Source organism: Aotus nancymaae, unplaced genomic scaffold, assembly GCF_030222135.1.
Source record: "Aotus nancymaae isolate 86718 unplaced genomic scaffold, 86718_ANA_hifiasm-v0.15.2.pri h1tg000073l, whole genome shotgun sequence".
NCBI classification, from domain to species: domain Eukaryota; kingdom Metazoa; phylum Chordata; class Mammalia; order Primates; family Aotidae; genus Aotus; species Aotus nancymaae.
Window position 1 is genome coordinate 1,370,608 of NW_026988488.1, and position 23,574 is coordinate 1,394,181.

At 36.4% G+C, this 23,574-nt stretch overlaps 1 protein-coding gene across 6 annotated transcripts in view; it reads right to left on the minus strand.

Annotated features, from left to right (window-relative positions):
• Positions 1-6,197, minus strand: part of LOC105723014 (uncharacterized) — a 164,216-nt gene extending 158,019 nt beyond the window's left edge. For all 6 annotated transcript variants that reach the window (XR_010339185.1, XR_001108721.3, XR_010339186.1 and 3 more), the window contains exon 1: positions 5,979-6,197. Coding sequence is in view for 3 of the 6 variants with exons in the window: in XM_012460887.3 (XP_012316310.2) it covers positions 5,979-5,994 (16 nt within the window). In the remaining 3 variants the exon portion in view is untranslated. The remainder of the gene's footprint in view (positions 1-5,978) is intronic.
• Between the last annotated feature and the right edge of the window lie 17,377 nt (positions 6,198-23,574).

Genomic DNA, 23,574 nt, shown 5'->3' on the forward strand with positions numbered 1-23,574 from the left:
CTGAAGGACCTCTTCAGGGAGAACTACAAACCACTGCTCAAGGAAATAAGAAATGACACAAACAAATGAAAAAAAATTCCATGCTCATAAATAGAAAGAATGATTATTGTGAAAATAGCCATACTGCTCAAAGTAATTTATAGATTCAATGCAATCCCCATCAAGCTACCACTGACTTTCTTCACAGAATTGGAAAATCTACTTTAAATTTCGTATGGAACCAAAAAAGAGCCTGCATAGCGAAGACAATCCTAAGCAAAAAGAACAAAGCTAGAGGCATCACGCTACCTGATTTCAAACTATATTACAAGGCTACAGTAACTAAAACAGCATGGCACTGGTATCAAAACAGAGATATAGACCAATGGACCAGAAGAGAGAACAGAGAACAGAGACCTCAGAAATAACACCACACATCTACAACCATCTGATCTTTGACAGACTGGACAAAAACAAGCCATGGGGAAAGGATTCCCTATTTAATAAATGGTGTTGGGAAAACTGGCTAGCCATATGCAGAAAACTGAAACTGGACCCCTTCTTTACAACTTATACAAAAATTATCTCAGGATGGATTACAAACTTAAACATAAGACCTAAAACCATAAAATAACTAGAAGAAAACCTAGAGAATACCATTCAGGACATAGGCATGGGCAATGACTTCATGACTAAAACACCAAAAGCAATGGCAACAAAAGCCAAAATTGACAAATGGTATCTAATTAAACTAAAGAGCTTCTGCATAGCAAAAGAGACTATTATCAGTGTGGACAAGCAACCTACAGAATGTGAGAAAATTTTTGCACTATATCCATCTGACAAAGGCTAATATCTAGAATCTACAAAGAACTTAAACAAATTTACAAGAAAAAAAAAAGCAACCCCATCAAAAAGTGGGCAAAGGATATGAACATTCGTCAAAAAAGGACATTTATGCAGTCAACAAATGTACGAAAAAAAGGTTTGATTTGCATTTCTCATTACTGGTCATTAGAGAAATGCAAATCAAAACCACATTGAGATACCATCTCACACTAGTAAAAATGGTGATCATTAAAAAGTCAGGAGATAACAAATGCTGGAGAGGATGTAGAGAAATCGGAATGCTTTTACACTGATGGTGGGAGTGTAAATTACTTCAACCATTGTGGAAGACAGTGTGGCGATTCCTCAAGGATCTAGAACTAGAAATACCACTTGACCTAGTAATCCCATTACTGAGTATATACCTAAAGGATTATAAATCACTCTGTTATAAAGACACATGCACACATATGTTTATTGTGGCACTGTTCACAATAGCAAAGGCTTGGAATCAACCCAAATGCTCATCAATGATAGACTGGTTAAAGAAAATGTGGCATATATACACCATGGAATACTATGCAGCCATAAAAAAGGATGAGTTCATGTCCTTTGCAGGGACATGGATGAAGTTGGAAACCATCATTCCAAGCAAACTAACACAAGAACAGAAAACCAAACACCACATGTTCTTACTCATAACTGGGAGTTGAACAATGAGAACAAGTGGACACAGGGAGGGGATCATCACACACCGAGGCCTATCGAAGGTTGGGAGGCAAGGGGAGTGATAGTATTAGGAGAAATACCTAATGTAGATGACAGGTTGATGGGTGCATCAAACCACCATGGCACGGGTTTACCTATGTAACAAACTTGCATATTCTGCACATGTACCCCAGAACTTAAAGTACATATATATAAAAAAAGAAAGTATATCTACAGGGAAAATTTTTAGAAATGGGATTGGTAAGCCAAAAGATAAAGCCATATTATTTGTTAGTCATAGATATGATAGATATAGAAATAAATGTAGATGTGGATATTTTTGTGGGTGTATACATATGTATGCTTCTTAGCTTTGTTCACTTAGAGGACCAAGAAGCAATGCTTTCGAAAGCATTATACTAGCTTACATTGCCACCAGCAATGTCTTATCTGTCTTTAACAATATGCTTGCTTAAATCAGGATACAGATAAGCTTTTACACATTGCAAGTGGTTGATACGCTTCTTAATTCTCTTTTAATCTGTAAATGTTCTGAACTACTTCAATCCCTGTCTAAAAAGACATTTAAATAAAAATTTAAATGTATTTGTCTAAAAATCCATATCTGCCTTGCAGAGTTTCCCACAGGCTGGATTTTTCTGACTGGATCCAATGATGTCATTGGTCATGTAATTCTGTACTTTGCATTTCCCATAAATTATTAAATTTAGAGACTTGACCAGATTTCAATGAACTTTTTGGTAAGAATATTTCATAAAAGGTATTGTGTACCTCACTAAAAGGCACCTTGTGACTGACAACCTAGAATTTTTTAAAACAGTTTATTATGTACCTTAAAGATGTATTTTTAAGATGAAGAAAAGTGTAAAGAAAAACATTTTCTATGTGTGCCACCACATATACGCTACCTCAAAAATAAGTTACTATTATATTTCATCTGGTAATACGTAGTAAACCAGGTAAGTTTTTTCTAATACTACAATTCACTGCATAAAACACTGAAGCCCATAAATAACATCACTGGGTACATGCTGTTTCTTGCCCTTACTTTTCTAATAGATCTCTATGCTAGTTATTGAACAGATAGTTGCACTCCCAGGTTTATTGCAGCACTATAGATGATACCTAAGATAGGTAATCAACCTAGATGTTCATCAATGAATAAATGGATATAGATAATATGGTATATATATACAATGAAATGTTATTGAGCCACAAAAAATCATGGAATCCTGTCATTTGCAACAGCATAGCTGGAACTGGAGGACATTATGTTAAGTGAAATAAGCCAAGCAAACAGAGACAAATGTCACATGTTTTCACACATATATGGAAACTAAAATAATTCACCTTATGGAGGTAATGAATAGAATGGTGGCTACCAGAGGCTGGGAATGGTAGTTGGGTGGGGGAGATAAAGACAGATGGTTACTGGGAACAAAAATACAGTTAGATAGAAGGAAGATCTAGTCTAGTGTTCAGTAGTACAATAGGGCCGCTATAGTTAACAATAATTTATTGTACATTTCAAAATAAGCAGTAGATTGGAATGCTCCCAACACACAAAAAAATAGTTGTTTGAAGTGATGGATATCCCAGTTACCCAGAATTTATCACTATTCATTGCATGCTTGTATCAAAATATCAAACTTTCCTCATAAATACATACAACTATTAGGTATACATAAAAATCAAAATCATGCCATGCGCGGTGGCTCACGCCTGTAATCCCAGCACTTTGGGAAGCAGAGGCGGGCGGATCACAAGGTTGGTGTTCAAGACAAGCCTGACCAACATGGTGAAACCCCATTTCTACTAAAAATACAAAAAAAAAAAAAAAAAATTAGCCAGGCGTGGTGGTGCATGCCTGGTGTCTATAATTCCAGCTACTCAGGAGGCTGAGGCAGGCGAGTCACTTGAACCCAGGAGGTGGAGGCTGCAGTGAGCTGAGATCCCGCCACTGCACTCCAGCCTGGGTGACAGTGAGACTTTGTCTCAAAAAAAAAAATCAAAATTAAAAAAATAAAAATATATATGCTAGTTATGCTTTTCAATTTAGGCCAAAGTCATCTCTTTTATGACAGGAAGATGGGAAAGGAGTGCAATCGTTGAAAGTTAATTTGTTCAAACCCTTTACACAGTTTCCTCATTCATGCCTCACAATATCCTGAGAATCAGGTAGCCACTATTCTCATTTTATAACTGAAAAAATAGAAGTATTGCTGAGCCTGGCATAGTGGCTCATGCCACTTAATCACAGCACTTTGGGGGGCCGATGCAAATGGATCACTTGAGCTCAGAATTTTGAGACCAGCCTTGGCAGCATGGTGAAATCCCATCTCTAGAAAAACATACAAAAATTAGTCGGGTGTGGTGGCAGATGCTGTAGTCCCAGCTACTCAGGAGGCTGAGGTGGGAGGATTGTTGGAGCCCGGGAGGCAGGGGTTGAAGTGAGCAGAGATTGTGCCACTGCACGTCAGCCTGGGCAACAGAGTGAGACCTTGCCTCAAAAATAGTGAAATAACTTTTCCAAAGTAATTCATTAAATAATTCATAGAGCAAGGAAATGCATTACAATGTCCATTAACATAAATACATGTATTATAAACTGAACCAAAGCGGTCATTCATAAAATTGGAAAATAAATTGTGGTATAATTACACATTAGAAACAATACATCAGGGAAAATAAATTAACTGTTATTAAAAGTAATTAACATAGATAAAGCTAACAACCATATTTTGACCAAAAACAAGTTGAGAATATATACAGCATACCATTTATATTTCAAAGGAAGTAAAATGATACTACATATTTCTGAGATATAAATGTACATGTGATAAAAAATTTTAAAAAATTATTCATAGAAAAAATAAACACTAAATTCATGACTGGAGTAATGGAATTAAGGATGGCTACGCAGGATATTTCAGTTGTATTGATCAAAGTTTTACTTTTTAAATTGAGCTAAGGCTACAATGGTATTGGTTGAATTTTTCTTTACAGCCTTGTGTTTTGCTTAATATTTAATACTTTAAAAAAGAAAGTAAATGGTATCTGGAGTACAAAAATCAATGTTGAAATAAATGTACATGGATCTATAAGATAAAAAAGATAGAAAATTGGGGAAGGATGGTGAGAAGGAAAGCCGAAGAGGGGAGGAAAAACAAATGCCACAATTCCACTACCCAGATATTTTCATTGCTAGTTGTTTTGTTCATAATTTCCTATTTTTTCTGTTCATATAGAAGTATGTATGAACATATATTGTAAAGAAACATTTGACAATATTATGACTACTCCTAGAAAACCTATTTTGTAACTTATTTTGCCGGCACCAAATCAGTGCCATTTAAAAGGGCTGTATTCTATCCAATTATATTGTTATACCACAGTTTATTTTACCAATTCACTATTGATGAGCATTTAGATTACTTCCAAAGTTTTCTATTACAAGTAATGCTGCAATTGACACATTATGTGCATTTGTGCATGCCTATGTGTATTTTCAGTCGTAATTGTGTTGAAAAAAATTCATAAGGGTAGAATTTCTAGGTCAAAGTGTAACAGGTTTTCAAGTTTGTTACATATGCCAAATAGCCTAACCATAAATGATTACACTAATTTACACACTTAACAACACTGTAATTGAGTGCTAGTTTCCCCAGACTCTGCACAACACTGGGCATAAACAATCTTTTTATCCCCTTGTCAATCATAATCTGCTATTCTGTTTTATCACGTGCATTTATTAGTGAAGCTGAGACTTTTTTTTAACGTTTACTCACCATGCTTGAATAGCTTCTTCTGATTTTTTGCCTTTTTTTTAACGTTTTTGAAGTTTCAATTATTATGGATACATAAGAATTGTACATATTTATGGGGTACATGTGATATTTTGATTAGAACATACAACGTGTAATAATCAAATCTGAGTGGTTCGTATATCCATCACCTCAAATATTTATCATTTCTTTGTGTTAGAATCATTCCAATTCTGCCTTTAATTACTTTGAAATATATCACATGTTATTGTTAACTATAGTTATTCTATTACGCTACCAAACACGAAATCACAAATACCAGGAAAGTTAACAGAGAACTGGATCAGGAGACAAAATGTTTACATTCAAATTAAGGATCTGGAGCAATGAAAATGCGTAACCAGGAAAAGAAAGAGCCAGAATAATGGGGACATAAAGGGTGAGAGAGAACGAGAAAAACGATAAGGAAAAGCTATGCAAGGAAACAGAATTCGCACCTCAGGGTCCCCTTCCCCCTCTGCTCCAGACACCTATTCTCATTCCTGCACTCCTACCCCTGGCGTCATGCTAGCTGGTCTTTCTTCCTTCTGGAAAAAGGCAAATTATTAAATAAAGGGAGGATGAGTCCTAACTCATCCCCACTTCTTGTCTCCTGCCAGGTGTTCAAATACAACTTACATGCAGTCACCGCCATCCAACTGCAGGTCACTCTCCACTTCGCCACGGTCTGATCTCTTGGCCACAGGATCTAAGCCTTTCTGACGCCCCAGCCAGTTCAGGCTGCCGATCTCTTGTCCTTAAGCCTTTCCCGAGGCAGTCTGCTTACCTGATGTCAGCATACCAGGCGCCCCAACACCCACTGGAAGCACAAGCTCCAGCTCAGGTCAGTTTCCGGCACCTAGCGTCCCAGGTCCTCACGTGACTTAGTTTCCCAGGCAATGGGGCTTTTCTCCCGGATGTAGCAGTCCGCTGAAAAGGACAGAGTGCTTCTTAGAGTTAACCCTCAAACCGCCATGGCCAGTGAATGAAGAATAAGCCTGTTGAGTGTTTCGTCTATTTATATGGCATTATGCTGGATATTATAAAGTAAAGAGATGAAAGAAACTGGAGACTTTTCACCAACAACTACACACAGATCTGTATTATTAGAATTCTTAAAATGAATACGTGTTGTTTTTATAATTAAACAACAGGAAAATAATGATTAATAATTAAAAAGGGATTATGTATAAAACAAAACCTTATGATTGCAACACCACCTTATAGCCTTGAAAATAGGTATTGCTTCATGAGAGAGATTATAGCACTGTGCAAATATCAATTCAGAACTTTAAACAAGAAGAATATACACACCAAAAGAGAATTTTTAAAAACAAAACCTATGCTTTACGTGCTCTATGATTGCCACAGGGCTTAGGAGAACCTGATATTCTGCTATGCATTCCCGTCAGAAAGACAGAGCATGTTGCAGCCATGTCAGAATCAACCAAGGTCAAGAATTTCTTGTGACCAGTCATAAAGTCCCTGAAGCAAGACACACAGAAATCCATGTCAATAAGAAATAAAGAGACTCAGGTATTGCAGAAAGATCAAGAACAATGACCAAAGACATGCTACCTTGGCTGGAATCTGGCTCTGCCCTTTACAAATTTATGAGACCTTTTACATCTGTTAATTGCTTGTTGTAAAGATTACATTAAGCAAGTCAATATGTATAATGCATTTAAAACAATGTCTGGCAATGAGAAGACCTGTTTGATAAATAAATAAATAAAATATGGGACACAGACATTGCAGCATAGGAATACCTCAATCGGGAATCTTAGGTCTCCAAAAACAATGGTGATACTAATTTAGCTGTACAGTAAGGAGGTGTCCTGTGTGGCTGACATAAATATTTCAGGGTTTGGAGGGAAACATTCCTACATTTCTTATTTAAGGAAACAACACACCAAGGTTGTTTAGAAAGGCAGAGGGGACTCTGGATCCAGGCAGCCTAGATTTAGATCCTAGGTCTGCATTATTAACTCAAGTTATTTAACCCTTCTGTGCCTCAGTTTCCCCATAGGCAAAATAGTGATAATAGTACCAATTTCATACTATTCTCATTGTTGTGAGAAAATTGCATATTAAATAAAATTACAACAATGACTGGCATATAAATATTGATTAAAACTAGTAACAAGAGACAAAAAAGATGGGAGAATTAAAAGGTAAACCCACATGGAACTGCAGTCTCAGCCTAAAGTAGATGAAATACATGCCCACTGACAGAGACCTCATCAAGGTATTTCAGATAAGGATATCTCATGCAGTGACAGTATTGTGAAGCCGATAAGATTGCAATGTCCTTGGAAAACAAGAATAAACCCCTCAGAAATCTAGAACAAGTATGCTGACAACATAAAGTGGAATGCAACCTGACTAAGATGATAACCTGAGCTATTAGAGTTGGAGCTGAGGCCAGTGAACTACAGCTCAAGTGTCAAGGCTTGTCTACTATCTGTTTTTGTTTGATCAGAGAGCAAATAATTATTTTTACATTATAGGTGGTTGAAAAAAGTTAAGAAACAAATATTTCATGACATGTAAAAATTACAAAAAATTTAAATTTAAATTTTCAAAAATAAAGTTTTATTGGAATACACACTCATTCATTTATATATTGTCTGTGGCTACCTTTACAGTATAATGTCAGGGTTAAGTACTTAAAATAGACATTACAGCAACAAGAAAAAAGGATTTCAAGCCTCTGTAATTGTGGAGTCACCACACCAACCATGGATGAATTATCCTCAGACTGTCACATGTTATTTTGAGTATTTTTATAGCAGTCTAATTAATCTGTATTCTGACCTGTACAGAGTACAGGCAAGTTTACACAATTGATTTGGCTTTCTATCTGAACACATTTAGATAATGTTTATTTAAAACTTTGCAAGATTCTGCTCAAACCAATTTGGCCCAAATTAATCAACTACAAATTAGTCATTTAAAAAATCATTATCATGAGCAGTTTGTTCCAAAAGTGATAAAACTGACTAATCACGTAAAATACCCAATTATTACTACATTAGTCTCTACCTCATGTTGTTTTATATACAAGATTAATTTTCAAAACCTTAGACATCAAAATTTTCGTGAGAAACACATTGAATATAAACATAATGAAAAAATTACCACACTTATATTTAACAATTTGTAAAACAATCCCAAGCTTGTTTAAACCTATACGGGTTTCTGCAAAGAAAGACTCCAAGACAGCCACTAAGGCATGTAGTAGGTATTAACTAAAGACTTGATTGACCTGATATCCTGAGGGTATAATAATTTCTACAATAAGTAGGTACCATGTAGTGTAGGGGTGGTCCTAAAGGAGATGTTTACCTATTATACCTAGATAGTTATCTATGTGTGACTGATAACAAGGTGGTCAAGGGAAGAGATTATCACCTTTTTAAAGAGGTATAAAAGATTCACTAAGCTAGTAATCATATAAAAATTAAAAACCAGAAAGAAATAATGTATCTACATACTACATTTTTTTAGCTGGATCTAACAGAAGAATTGGGGCTGTAATAGTTTTGTAGATTTAAATATTTTAAAATTTTACTTTACATTCTGAGATACATGTGCAGAAAGTGCAGGTTTGTTACATAGGTGTACATATGCCGTGGTGGTTTGCTGCACCTATCAACCCATCATCTAGGTTTTAAGCCCATCATGCATTAGGTGTTTGTCCTAATGCTCTCCCTCCCTTTGGCCCCCACCTCCTGACAGGCCCCAGGGTGTGATGTTCTCCTCTCTGTGTCCATGTGTTCTCATTGTTCAACTCCCATTTATGAGTGAGAACATGAGGTGTCTGATTTTCTGTTCCTGTGTCAGTTTGCTGAGAATATTGGCTTCCAGCTTCATTCATGTCCCAGCAAAGGACATGAACTCATTCTTTTTTATGGCTGCATGGTATTCCATGGTGTATATGTGACACATTTTCTTTATCCAAGGGAACACCACAAATTGAGGGAATTTATCTTTGAGGCAGTCAACAGTAGATCTACTAAAAAAAGACTTAAAATAACTCTCTCAAATGTGCATAAAGAGCTAAATAAAAATGTGGAAAAACAACTACATAAAATTAGTGAAATATTGTATGACCCAAATGAGAATATCAATGATGTGATAAATACTATAAAAACAGATAAAAATTGTGAAGCAAAAAAACTACCATAACTGAAAGAAAGTTATTCAAAGTAGATTTAAACAAGCAGAATCAGCGAACTTGAAATAGGACAATTGAAACTGAGTTTGAGGAGCAGACAGAAAAAGATGAAGAAAAGTGAACAGAACCTAAGAGGCTTGTAGGATGCTGTCAAGCAGACCAACATATGCATTATGAGCATCATAACAAGAGAAGTGAGAGATGAGGCAAAGGAATATTTGAAGAAATAGCCAAAAACTTGCCAAATTTGATGAAAAACATGAATCAATGAATTTAAGAACCTCAAAAATCCAAATAAAATAAACTCAAATAAACACCATGAGACATATTATAATCAAAACATGTAAAGTCAATAAAAGAATCTTTAAAGGAGCTAAATAGAAGAGACTCATCATGTAATGGATCTTAAATAAGACAACTAGCTTATTTCTCTGCAGAAACCTTGATGTTGAGAAGGCAGTGGAATGATATATTTAATGTACTGAAAGAAAAGAAAAGGATCGACTAAGTATTCTATGTTCAGTAAAACTATCCTTCAAAAAAATGAAAGAAATTAAGACAATCCCAGAGAAACAATAGTTGACCTAGGTCATTACCATTGCACTTGCCCTACATAAAATGCTGAAAAGAGTCCTTCATATTGAAATGAAAGAATTCTAGACAGTAAATCAAATTCATATGAAAACAAAATTTTCTAGTAAAGTTAAATATATGAGCAAAAATAAAAGCTGATATTGTATTTTTATTTCGTAACTCCAGTTTTACATTTTTTTCTAAAGAATTTTAGGGAGAGATGGATATAAAATAAATACAAATGTATGTTACTGGGTGCACAATCTATGAAGATGTAATGTATAACAATCACCACATAAAAAAGGTGTAAATCTTAATTAAACATAAAGCAGAAAGTATAGACTAGAGAATATATAGATAAAATAGAGACTACAAAAAACGATAAATAAAATCATCAGAGCTTCTGGGTGCAGTGGCTCATGCCTGTAATCCCAGCACTTTGGGAGACCAAGACAGTGGGATGACTTGAGGTCAGGAGTTTGAAACGAGCCTGGCCAACATGGTGAAACCTCCATTTTTACTAAAAATGCAACAATTAGCCAGGCATGGTGGCAAGCACCTGTAATCCCAGGTACTCAAAAGGCTGAGGCAGGAGAATGGCTTGAACATGGGAGTTGGAAGTTATACTGAGCCACTGCACTCCAGTATGGGCAACAAAGCAAGACTCCATCTCAAAATAATAATAATAATGATAATAAGATCAGAGCCAATTGTTGGTTCTTTAAAATGATCAAAATTGACAACATATTATAGACCACAGAAAGATAAAACTGATTATATGGGAAAACTAAAAACAATTGTATGCCAACAAATTAGGTAATGTAGATAAAATTAACAAATTCCTGGAAAAACACAAGTTGCTGAATCTAACTCAAGATGTATAAAATTTGAATATACCTATAAGAGATAAAGAGATTTCATCAGTACTCGAGAACTTTTCCATAAAGAAAAACCCAGTTTATGATTGCATCTCTGGGGAATTCTACCAAACACGTAAAGAATTAACAGAAAAATCTTCAAGAAGTTGCCCAAAATTTAGAAGAGAAAGGAAGACTTCTGAATTCATCCTGAGCCCAATAGTAAACAGGTACCAAAACCAATGTTATTATATCAAATGTTCAAATGTGTATCTCATCTGAATACAGATGCACAAATCATCAACTTAATGCTAACAAACTGAATCCAGCAGCATATAAAATGCCAAATGAATTTTTGCTTAATATTTGATAATCAATTAATGTAATACATCATATCAACAGAATAACAACAAAAATAAACCCCCAAATGTGCCTCTAAATGCCTGTAGGCAACACTTATAACAATATCCAAACCCCTTCATTATAAAATTAGCCATCATAGTAGATATAGAAATGACTATTGTCATTCTTCAATACAGAGAACTCATGGCTAACATAATTAATGATTAAAAAAAAACTGAATGTTTTACTTTAAATTCAGGAACAGGACGAGGATGTCTGCTTTCATTATTTCTATTTTACTTTATACTAGTGTCTATACTAAGATAAATTTGTAGAAATGTGAAGTAAAAGGCATGCCAATTGGAAAGGAAAAAATAAAACTATATCTTCTCTAATTTATAATGACAGAATCTGTTATGCAGAAAACCATAAAAAATTGACTAAAGAGCTCTTAGATACAATAAATGAGTTTTTTAAGGTTGCAGAATGTAAGTTCAACATAAAATATTCTATTGTATGTCTATACAGTTGCAACAAACAATCCAGAAATTGAATTAAGGAAAGCAATTTCATTTACAGCACAATCAAAATAAATAAAATACTTAGGAATAAATTTAACAAAAGAACTTAAAAACCAATCATCTGGAAACCACAAAATAATGTTTACAGGAATAAAAATACCTAAACAAATGAAAAGACACTTTATATTCATTTATTGGAAGAGTCAATATTTTCAAAATGGCGATTCACCCTACAAGGTTATACAGACTTGAAGCAATCCCTAACAAAATTTCACATTGCTTCTTTGCAGAAATTGGCAAGCTGATCCTAAAATTTATATGGAATTTTAAGGGCCCCAAAATAGCAAAAATAAGCTTGAGAAAAAGCAAAGTTTGAGTACCCACCCAATATTCTGATTTCAAAACTACTTCAAAGCTACAGTAACAAAGACAAGATGTAACTTAAGTAAACCGAATATAATTGAATGTCCAAATATAAGCCTTCCCATTCCAGTCAATTTATATTCTAAATGCTTTGAAGACAATCTAGTCCGGGTGGGGGGGAAGAGTTTTTAAAAAATAGTGCTAGGGAAACTGGATATCTATATGCAAATGAATGAAGTTGAGCCCTTACCTGATACCACATATATGCTTTTAGTGAAAATGGAACATGAGCATGTATGTAAGGGCTAAAACTATAAAACTCTTTTAAATTATCTAAGTTGTGAATTTTGTGTTATTTGAGTAAGGAATGAGTTTATAGATAAGGTGATAAAATCCAATAAAAGAGAAACTCTGAAGACAATTAGACATATTTGATCTCACAAAAATTATGACCTGTGTCCAACAAAGGAAATTATCATAAAAGTAAAATGGCACCCGACAGAACGAAAGAAAACATTTGCAAATTATATATGTATGTATGTGTGTGTGTGTGTATAATATATGTGGACTTGTGTCAGGAATATATAAAAATGATTAGAACTCAATAATTACAATATAAACTACCAAATATTTAAATATGCAGAGATCCAAATGGACATATCTAAAAAGAAGATATAAAAATCTAAAAATCTTTACAAACAAAGAAAAAAATCTCAAAATTATTACATACCAAATAAATACAAATGGAAATCACAATGTGATACCACTTTACACTCATCTGGATGGCCATAAACAAAAAGAAATACAATACCCAGTGATGGGATGGATGGGAAGAAAGTAGAACCCATTTGCACTGCTGGTCGCAATGTAAAATGCTGCAGTCAGTTTAGACAACTATTTGGCAGTTCTTTAAAAATTGAAACATATCATTACAGTATCACCTGAAATTACACTTGAGTATAGACCCAATAGGTATGAAATCATATGTTCACATGAAAACTTCTACACAAATATTAATATCGGCATTATTTATAGTGGCCAAAAAAGTGTCCATCAACTGATGAATGCATAAATAAAATGTAGTAAAACAATATTATTCAATAATCAGTAAAGATTAATTTATTACTGATATAACTTGGTTGAACCTTAAAAACTTTATTTAAAATAAAGGAAAGAAATCACAAAAGAACACGTTATATTATTCTATCTGTATAAAATATCTAGAAAAATCAAATATATAGATAGAGAAGTTATATTAGTCATTGCCTAGGGCTTGATTGGTGGTAAGTGTGTGAGTGTTGAAGGAGAAATAGGGTGTGACTCTCAATGAATGTAAGCTTTCTTTTATGGGAGCCAAAATATTGTAAAATCAGGTTACAGTACTGATTGTACAGTCCTGTGATTGTACTTAATACAAAACAGTATTGCACATTTTAATGGATTAATTTACAGTATGTGACATAACTCAAGGAGGCTATCATAAAAAAATTATTGCAAGATATTTTCAAAATGTTGAGGGAACTTTATGATATGTGGGCATCCTGCCCTTTAGAAAGAATGTTCTTTTTAAGTAGTAACCACCTGTTGCAAACACCGGATGCAATAATATTTTGAAGGCTAAGACATATTTATTTTAAGAGACATACAAAAATTTTTAGAAGCATATCTGTAAAACATGTATATAACATCTGTATAGCTTGAGATTAATAATAAAATAATCATGAACATTTTTAAAGTAGAAAATTATATGAAACTGTATTTCACAAGATATAAAAATGATAATATATACTTGGTTTTACTCCAGAAATGCAAGTTTGTTTTAACATTTGAAATTTAAACATTGTGATTAACAATATTAACAAGCTAAAAAAGAAAAAGCATATGATTACTTCAATAGATGCTAAAAATTTATATGATAAAACTCAGTACATATTCATGAAAAAAATTCACCAAAGAAAGAATAAATATTACAAATATTGATGGGCATCTACCAAAATCCTACAGAAAACATGATAATTAATGTGAAAGACTGAGGGTTTTTCTCCTAAGGTTAGGACCAAGGCTAGGAAGCCTTTTCTTTTCTTTTTTTTTTTTTTTTATTGCATTTTAGGTTTTGGGGTACATGTGAAGAACATGCAAGATGGTTGTATAGGTGCATACGTGGCAGTGTGATTTGCTGCCTTCCTCCCCTTCACCTATATGTGGCATTTCTCCCCATACTATCTCTCCCCAACTCCCCATCCCCCGCTGTTCCTCCCCTATTTCCCCCCAACAGACCCCAGTGTGTAGTGCTCCCCTCCCTGTGTCCGTGTGGTCTCATTGTTCAACACCCGCCTATGAGTGAGAACATGCGGTGTTTGATTTTGCGTTCTTGTGTCAGTTTGCTGAGAATGATGGTTTTCAGGTTCATCCATGTCCCTACAAAGGACGCAAACTCATCATTTTTGATGGCTGCGTAATATTCCATGGTGTATATGTGCCACATTTTCCCTGACCAGTCTATCATCGATGGGCATTTGAGTTGGTTCCAGGTCTTTGCTATTGTAAACTGTGCTGCAATGAACATACGTGTGCATGTGTCCTTATAGTAGAATGATTTATAATCCTTTGGCTATATACCCAGTAATGGGATTGCTGGGTCAAATGGAATTTCTATTTCTAGGTCCTTGAGGAATTGCCACACTGTCTCCCACAATGGTTGCACTAATTTACACTCCCACCAACAGTGTAAAAGTGTTCCTATTTCTCCACATCCTCTCCCGCATCTGTTGTCTCCAGATTTTTTAATGATCGCCATTCTAACTGGTGTGAGATGGTATCTCAATGTAGTTTTGATTTGCAATTCTCTAATGACCAGTGATGATGAGCATTTTTTCATATGTTTGTTGGCCTCATGTATGTCTTCTTTTGTGAAGTATCTGTTCATATCCTTCGCTCACTTTTGAATGGACTTGTTTGTTTTTTTCTTGTAAATCTGTTTTAGTTCTTTGTAAATTCTGGATATCAGCCCTTTGTCAGATGGGTAAGCTGCAAAATTTTTTTCCCATTCTGTTGGTCGCCGATTCACTCTAATGACTGTTTCTTTTGCCGTGCAGAAGCTGTGGAGTTTGATTAGGTCTCGTTTGTCTATTTTGGCTTTTGTTGCCAATGCTTTTGGTGTTTTGGTCATGAAGTCCTTGACTATGTCTATGTCCTGAATGGTTTTGTCTAGATTTTCTTCTATGTTTTTTATGGTGTTAGGTCTTATGTTTAAGTCTTTAATCCATCTGTAGTTAATTTTAGTGTAAGGTGTCAGGAAGGGGTCCAGTTTCTGCTTTCTGCATATAGCTAGCCAGTTTTCCCAACACCACTTATTAAACAGGGAATCCTTTCCCCATTGCTTGTTTTTGTCAGGTTTGTCAAAGATCGGATGGTTGTAGATATGTTGTGTTGCCTCCGAGGCCTCTGTTCTGTTCCATTGGTCTATATCTAGGAAGTCTTTTCTCATAACTTCTATTTAATGTTTTACTTGACTTTCTAGACTCTTTAATCAAACAAGAAAAGAAAGAAAAAAAAGAGAAAGGCACTTGAGAGAGGAAAAGACAAAAAATATAAAAGAAAGTCACACATGAAAGAAGTGTAACTGTTTCATTTGCAGATATTACCATCATTACCAATAAAATACCCATGAACCTATGAAACTAAGACTAGAACTTATGGAATTTAACAATGTTGCATATTATAAATTCTATATACACCAATTAATTATATTCTTAGGTATTACCAGCAAACAACTGGAAAACAAAATGACAAAATAGTTCTACTTACAGTAGCACTCATCTATGGGAAGACTTGCTTGATGAAGAATAGCCACAAACTTTCAATTTGTAAAAAGTGCAATAACTGCAAAGTGCAATAAAATTCGGTATGCTGTCACATGTATCTCAAAACATTACTTGTAAATCACAAATGCACACAAATTTGTTTTGTAAAAGAAGAATAGTATAAGAAATTTACACCAATTAATTATGTACCCTAGATAAGATGAACAAATTTCTAGGAGTACAAACGACCACAATTGATTCACAAGAAATTTTTAAAAAAATCTCAACACATCTATAAACAGCTTTAAAAAATGGATAAACAATTAAAAACCTTCCAATGGAAAAAATGCAGAAACTGATGGGAAAATGCTACTAAACAACCTAAAAAGAGTTTATAATAGGTTGAGTGTAGCAACCTATGAAAAGTTACACATTATGAACAAGTGGAAATTATCTAAGGGTAAAAATAGTTCAACATACAAAATTCAATCAATATAATGCACCACATTAATAATAGAAAAGAAAAAAAAGGATAATCTCAATTGATGCTGAAAATGTATGTGACAATGTCCAATACTCTTTCATCAAAAACACCCAAAATATAAAAATAGAAGGAAATTTCTTGAAACTGATATTGAGCATTCACACATCAATAGTTAATTATGCTTAATTGTAAAATGGACAATGTACAATTAAGAGCAGGGTGGAGATGATAGCTTATACCACTGCTACTCACCATTGTGATGGAAGTTCTAGCAAGAACAATTAAGGAAGAAAAAAGAAATAAAAGGCATTAAAAATGGAAAAAAAGCAGCTAAACTATATTTGCAGATGACATGATCTTATATATATAATACTAAGGAATTCATAGAAAGACTATTAAAGCTAAAAATGAATTCTGCAAAGGTGCAGGGTACCAGATCATCATATTAAAAAATCAGAAGATATTTCTATAAACTAGCAATTTCCAGTCTGTAAAGGAAATTAAGAAAACAATTTCACATAAATATTAATAAAATGCTTAGGACTAAACTTACATCAAGGAGGCAAAGACTTTTACAAAGAAAATTGCAAAACATTACTGGAGAAGTTAAAGAAAACATAAGGAGATTAAAAGATATCCCATTTTTATAGATTGGAAGCAATATTATTAAGATGTCAATACTACTTACAGTATAAAGTTATCTACAGATTCAGTGTAATTTCTATGAAATTCTCAATGATATTTTATTCCAGAAATACAAAAATTCATCCTAAAATTAATATCAAAACTTAAGGAATCCAGATAGCAAAAACAATATTGAAAAAGAAAAACCAAAATATTGAAAAGACTCACACTTCTTGACTTCAAAACTTACTATAAAACTACAGTAATCAAAACATATAGGCATACAAATATAAAGACAGACATGTAGACCAATAAAATATAATGAAAAGCCCAGATAATAACCCTTGAATATATTGTCAAATGATTTTTAACATGGATGCCAAGAAAATTTAATAGGCAAAGCACAGCCTTTTAACTGCCATTTTGGTATTGGAACAACTGGATATTGACATGCAAAAGAATAAATTTTAATGCCTAAACTCCACCTGCTAGGACCTGAATATTTGTCCCCTATGAAACTCACAGTTGAAACTTATTCCCAAATGTAATAGTGTTGGGGAGTAGTGTCATGGGAAAGTGATTGGGTCATGAGGTCTCTGCCTTCATGAATTGATTAATCCATTCATGGATTAATTAATTAATGAGTTATTGCAGAAGTGGATTAGTTATCATAAGAATTAGTCTAATATAAAATTCAGTTTGCTTCTCAGTGCACCTTTCTTGTCCTATAATTCCTTCCACTATGTTATCACACAGTATGAGGTCTTCACCAGTAGTCCAGTAGATGAAACTATTCAATCTTGGACTTAGCCTCCAGAACTGTGAGTTAAAATAAACCTTTTAAACACAAATTCCCTTGTCTTGGGTATTCTTTCATAGCTACAGAAAATTGATTAGAACAGAAAACTGATACCAGGATGTGGGGCTGTTGTTAATAAAAAATACTGCATAAACAAAATGTGGTGCATATACACCATGGAATACTATGCAGCCATAAAAAGGAATGAGATCATGTACATTGCAGGGACATAGATGAAGCTGGAAGCCATTATCATCAGAAAACTAATGCATGAACAGAAAATCAAGCACCATATGATCTCGCTTATAAGTGGGAGCTGAACAATGAGAACGCCTGGACACAGGGAGGGGAACAACACACACTGTGGGCTGGGGTTGGGGGAGAGAGAGCTTTAGGAAAAATAGCTAATGCATTCTGGGATCAATACCTAGGTGATGGGTTGACAGATGCAACAAATCACCATGGCACACATTTACCTATGTAACAAACCTGGACATCCTGCACAAGTACCCCAGAACTTAAAATAAAAATAAATACCTGAAGATGTAAAAGAGCTTTGGAACTAGGTAATGGGTAGAAACTGAAAGAGTTTGAAGAAACATATTAGAAAAAAGCCCGGGTTGCCATAAATAGAACATTAAGGGTAATCTTGATAGAAGTTCAGGTTATGAGAGACTGGAGAAAGTCTGAATCTTCATAGAGATTACTTAAAGAGTCATAACACGAATGCTGATAGAAATGTGGACAGTAAAGTCTATTCTTAGAAGGTCTCAGATGGAAATGAGGCACAAGGTATTGGAAACTGGAGTAAAGCTATCCTTGTTATATAGTGACAAACAACTTGAAAGAATTTTGTCTGTGTTTAAGGACTTTGTGGAAGACTGATATTAAGAATGAACTAGGATATCTGACAGAAGAAATGCCTAAGCAGTAAAGCATTCAGCCTGCTGCCTACTGACTTTTGGCCACTTACAATGAGATGTTGGAGCAAAAGAATGATTTATGGACAGAATTAATAATTGAAATGGATGCAGAACAGAAAGATTTGAAAAATTCATAGCCTGGCCATGTAAGAAGGAAAACAGGATGTACATGAGAACAAAACAAGGATGTGTCTCAATAGAGATTAGCATGAATAGCAGGGAGCTAGGTACTAATCATCAAGACAAGAAGAAAATGGCCCTGAAGGCATTTTAGAGATTTTTGAGGCTGTCCATTTTATCCTAGGCCCAGAGGCCTAGGAGGACAGATCGGTTTTATGAGATGATCTCAGAACACTCTTCACTCTCCATCCCTGTTTCCCAGGGATGACTCGGGACTCTACTTCATACATCCTGGCATAGCATTCTTCAGCAGCCCCTGCTGTGGTTCATGTGGCCTCAGGCACAACTCAACTTGCTGATCTAAAGGATACAAACCATAAATCTCTGTGGCACTATGGTATGGCACAAGTGGGCCCAAATACATCTCAACAGGGTGCAAGAGATAACCCTAAGCTATGTCCACGTGGTGTTAACATTTCAGAAGTGCAGAATGCAAGAGCTGTGGGGCCATAATAGCCTGCACCTAGATTTCAAAGAATGTACTGAAAAGCCAGGGAGCCCAGGGAGAGGCTTGTCTCAGGACAGAACCACTACTCAGACCTCCCACAAGGGCAAGGCTGAACATAAAGTGGGGTCAGAGCCAGAGCCACCCTCAATATCCCAGAACTGTGGAGCCAATGGAAGCATGCAAAGCCATTCTGGTAGAACTGAAGTGTGGAATAAGCTCAGAAAAGCCATAGAGGTAGAATTGCCCAATGTCTTGAGTTTCAACTTTCTCATATGTGTAGGCTGTGAACATGTCCGTGATCTCATCCCCCTTTATCCCCTCCATGCCCTCCTCCCTATGCTGTCTCCACTGTTGTTGCCAGTGTTCATGGGGAGGCTGGCAGCCCCAGACACTCCAGTGCCCCACCCCAACTGACTAGTGTGCACCTCAGTATGCTGTCCGTGGTGCTGTCACATGCAAATGAGAATCGATCTTGCTTCCACCATCCAAAGAAACACTTTGGTTGACACCAAGCTTCGAAGAATTGTGACCAGCAGCCCAGGAACATCTTTACCCATCGGGTGCATCAGGTTCCTAAACCTGAGGGGACAGATAACAAAGCTGGGGGCCTGATATCATCCCCTCAGAGTTAGAGCATACAGCTCAGGAATGCTGCCTGAGTCTCGGTCACCCCCCACCGCAGCCTAATCTATCAGAATTGGAGGCAGTCAGCTGAATCTAACTTGTACCACAATCAAACCTGCAACGGCATCAAAGAAGACAAAACTATGAAATAAAACTCATCCAAAGGACAGCAACTTTAAGGACTGAAAGAACATCACCCAACAAAGATGAGAAAGAGCCAGTGCAAGGACTCTGGCTACTCAAAAATCCAGAATGTCTTATTACCTCTAAACAACCACACTAGTTCCCCAGCAATGGTTCTTAACCAGGCTGAGGTGGGTGAAATGACAGAAATGGAATCCAGAATATGAACAGAAATAAAGATTACTGATATTCACAAGAAAGTCAAAACCCAATGGAATATTTCTAAGGAATACAATAAAACAATACAGGAGATCAAAGACAAAATTGTCATTTTAAGAAAGAACCAAACTGAGCTAACAGAGCTGAAAAACTCATTTCAAGAATTTCAGTACACAATCACAACCATTAACAGCAGAATTGACCAAGGTGAGGAAAGAATCTCAGAGCTCGAAGACCTTTTTTTCTTTCTTTTCTTTTCCTTCTTTTTCTTTCTTTCTTTCTTTCTTTTTTTTTTTTTTTTGAGACAGAGTTGTTTTGCTTTGCTGCCAGACTGGAGTGTAGTGGTGTGATCTTGGTTCACTGCAACCTCCACCTCCTGGGTTCAAGTGATTCTCCTGACTCAGCCTCCCAGGTAACTGGGACTACAGGTGCATGTCACCACGCCCAGCTAACTTTTTTATTTTTAGTAGAGATGAGGTTTCACCATGTTGCCCAGGATGGTGTCAATCTCCTGGCCTCATGATCTGCCCGCCTCAGCCTCCCAAAGTGCTGGCATTAGGGATGTGTGCCACTGCACCTGGCCGAAGACCTGTTTTTCAAAGTAACTCAGACAAAAATATAGAAAAAACAGTAAAGAAGAAAAAACAAAATCTCTGAGAAACATGGGCTTATGTAAAGAGACTCAATTTATGACTCATTGGCATCCCTGAAAGAAAAGGAGAAAAAGCAAGCAACTTGAAAAACATATTTCAGGACACTATCCATTAACATTTCTCCAACCTCACAAGAGAGGCCAACATTCAAATTCAGAAACCCCTATGAAATACTACATAAGTAGATCATCCCCAAAACACATAGTCATCAAATTGTTCAAGGCTGAAATGAAAGAAAAAATGTTAAAGGCAACTAGAGAGAAAGAGGCAGGTGACATACAAAGGGAATCCCATCAGGTTAACAGAATACCTTTTAGCAAAAACCCCTACAAGACAGGAGAGAATAAGGACCTATATTCAGCATTCTTAAAGAAAATAATTTTCAACCAAGAACTTTATATCCAACACCATGATCTGGGACTCCAGCCACCCTCATGGAAGCTCTTGTGTTGGTAGCACTTCCCTGGGAAGAAGCTCCCAGAGAGACAGAATGGCCACCATTTTTGTGGTATCACAGACTCCACTGCTGTAGCTTTCAGGCTTTGGAGAGCAAAAGGTAATTAAGGAATGTCACAGATCCCCTATACAGCACAGCCATCTCATGGAAAAGGGGCCAGATGTTTTCTATTTTTTATATGGGTCCCTGATCCCACTTTTTCTCATTGGGTGGGATCTCCAAAACTAGGACTCGAGCCACCCCTCACTGGGACTCTCAGGCTGGTAGAAGGTCTGCACTTTCCTGGGATGAAGTTCCCAGATGGAGAGGCCAGCCACCTTTTTCACTGTGTCACAGCCTTTGCCATTAGTCTTCAGGCTCTAGATTGTACATGGTGATTAGGGAGTGGTGTGGATCTCCAGCACAGCATAACCATCCCATGGATAAGTGGCTGGACTGTTCCCATGTGGGTTGCCATCCCCACTTTTCTCACTGGGTGGGGTCTCCCCACCTGGGACTCCAGCACAACTACCCTGCACCCACCTGAGCACTTCAGCAAGAGGTGACACTATGTTTCTATGAGAAGGAAATTCAAGACATAAGCCATACCTACCATATCCTGTACCATTGCAGCTGCAGTGGTACCAGCGTAACCACCTTTAGGCAGGGGAAACAGCAAAGGGTGTAGATGCTCTGCTGGCACCTCAAGGACACTGCTTCCAGCATAAGGAGAGGAGTCCAGCCTTGCTTCCCTGAGAACCTCCATCCTGAATCCTTCACAAAGCAAGGCCCCTGGCTCAGGACTGCAGAAGAGCCACTCTACCCATGGTTAAGCATGCAAACTGGTAGTGGCTCTCTATTTCCCTGGGAATGGGCTTCCAGAAGCAACTGACAGTCCTTCTACCACTGCCATAATAATGATTTTGCCCCTCCTGCACTCAGTCTGAAGAAGAAACAAAGAGCCTGGGGCCTTCACCCAAGCTTCCAGCACACCACAGTAACTATATGGAGAACAGCCCAGTTTCTTATTCATGTGAACTCTTGAACACTCACTCTTTAATAAGTGGAGACCACAGCTTGGGCCAGCAAAGCAGCTGCCCCACACCATAGCTGAATATTTCCAGTAACAACAGTGCTGAATTTCTCTGAAGTCCAACTCCAAGAGATAACCGAGTGCTCCCCTGCATTCCCTAATTAATTAGGGAATTAATTACCTCTTGTTCTTGCAGTTGCTCCCCTCAAACAAGGAAAGCATTAAAGACCCAAAGTGTTTAACCATACTTTCAACAATCTTCAGTTGCCATAAGAATAAGATGCTAGTCTGTCTCCCCTGGATACCACCCCCACCATTTACCACCAGGCAGGGCACCCCCAGTTAGGCTCACGGTGTAGCCACACCATTCAATCATACTGAGTAATAATGCCTTTGCATCTCCCTAAGGTGGAGCTCCAAGAGACCAGTAAAAGGACTGCTGCCATAATCACTTCTAAGGTCCCTTCCCTTCATGCCTCCAAGCTGGGAAGGGAACATTAAGCCTGATATTGCCCCAGAGCTATGGTGTACAGCCTGAAAGTGCTACACCAAGATCTGCTGCCAGCATGTGAGAGAGGAGCCCACAATTTCAGAGCAATGAGAGGGAGTACAGCTGCAATCATGAGGAAATACAGAGGAGCCACATGACTGAGCAAGAGCCTATCTACTGGTCATTATACTTAAGCAGTACCTACTGGATGAGAGATAGAGAAATCTATACCAAAAATACTTTGCTAATATGCCCCCTGTAAAACCAAGGACAACCATTCAGCTAAATATAAAGACCCTGAACAAAGCCTTAGCCCTCTGAAAACATACAGAAACATAGACTACTGGCTGCACTCAATTTACACTGCAGTTGAAGGAACACCAGCCCACACATATAAGAAAGAATCAGTGCAAGAACTCTGGCAACTCAAAAAGGCAGAGCATCTTCCTTCCTCCAAATGACCACACTAGTTCCTCAGCAAGAGTTTCTTAACCAGAATGAAATGGCTGAAATGACAGAAACATAATTCAGAATATGAATAGGAGCTAAAATCATTGAGA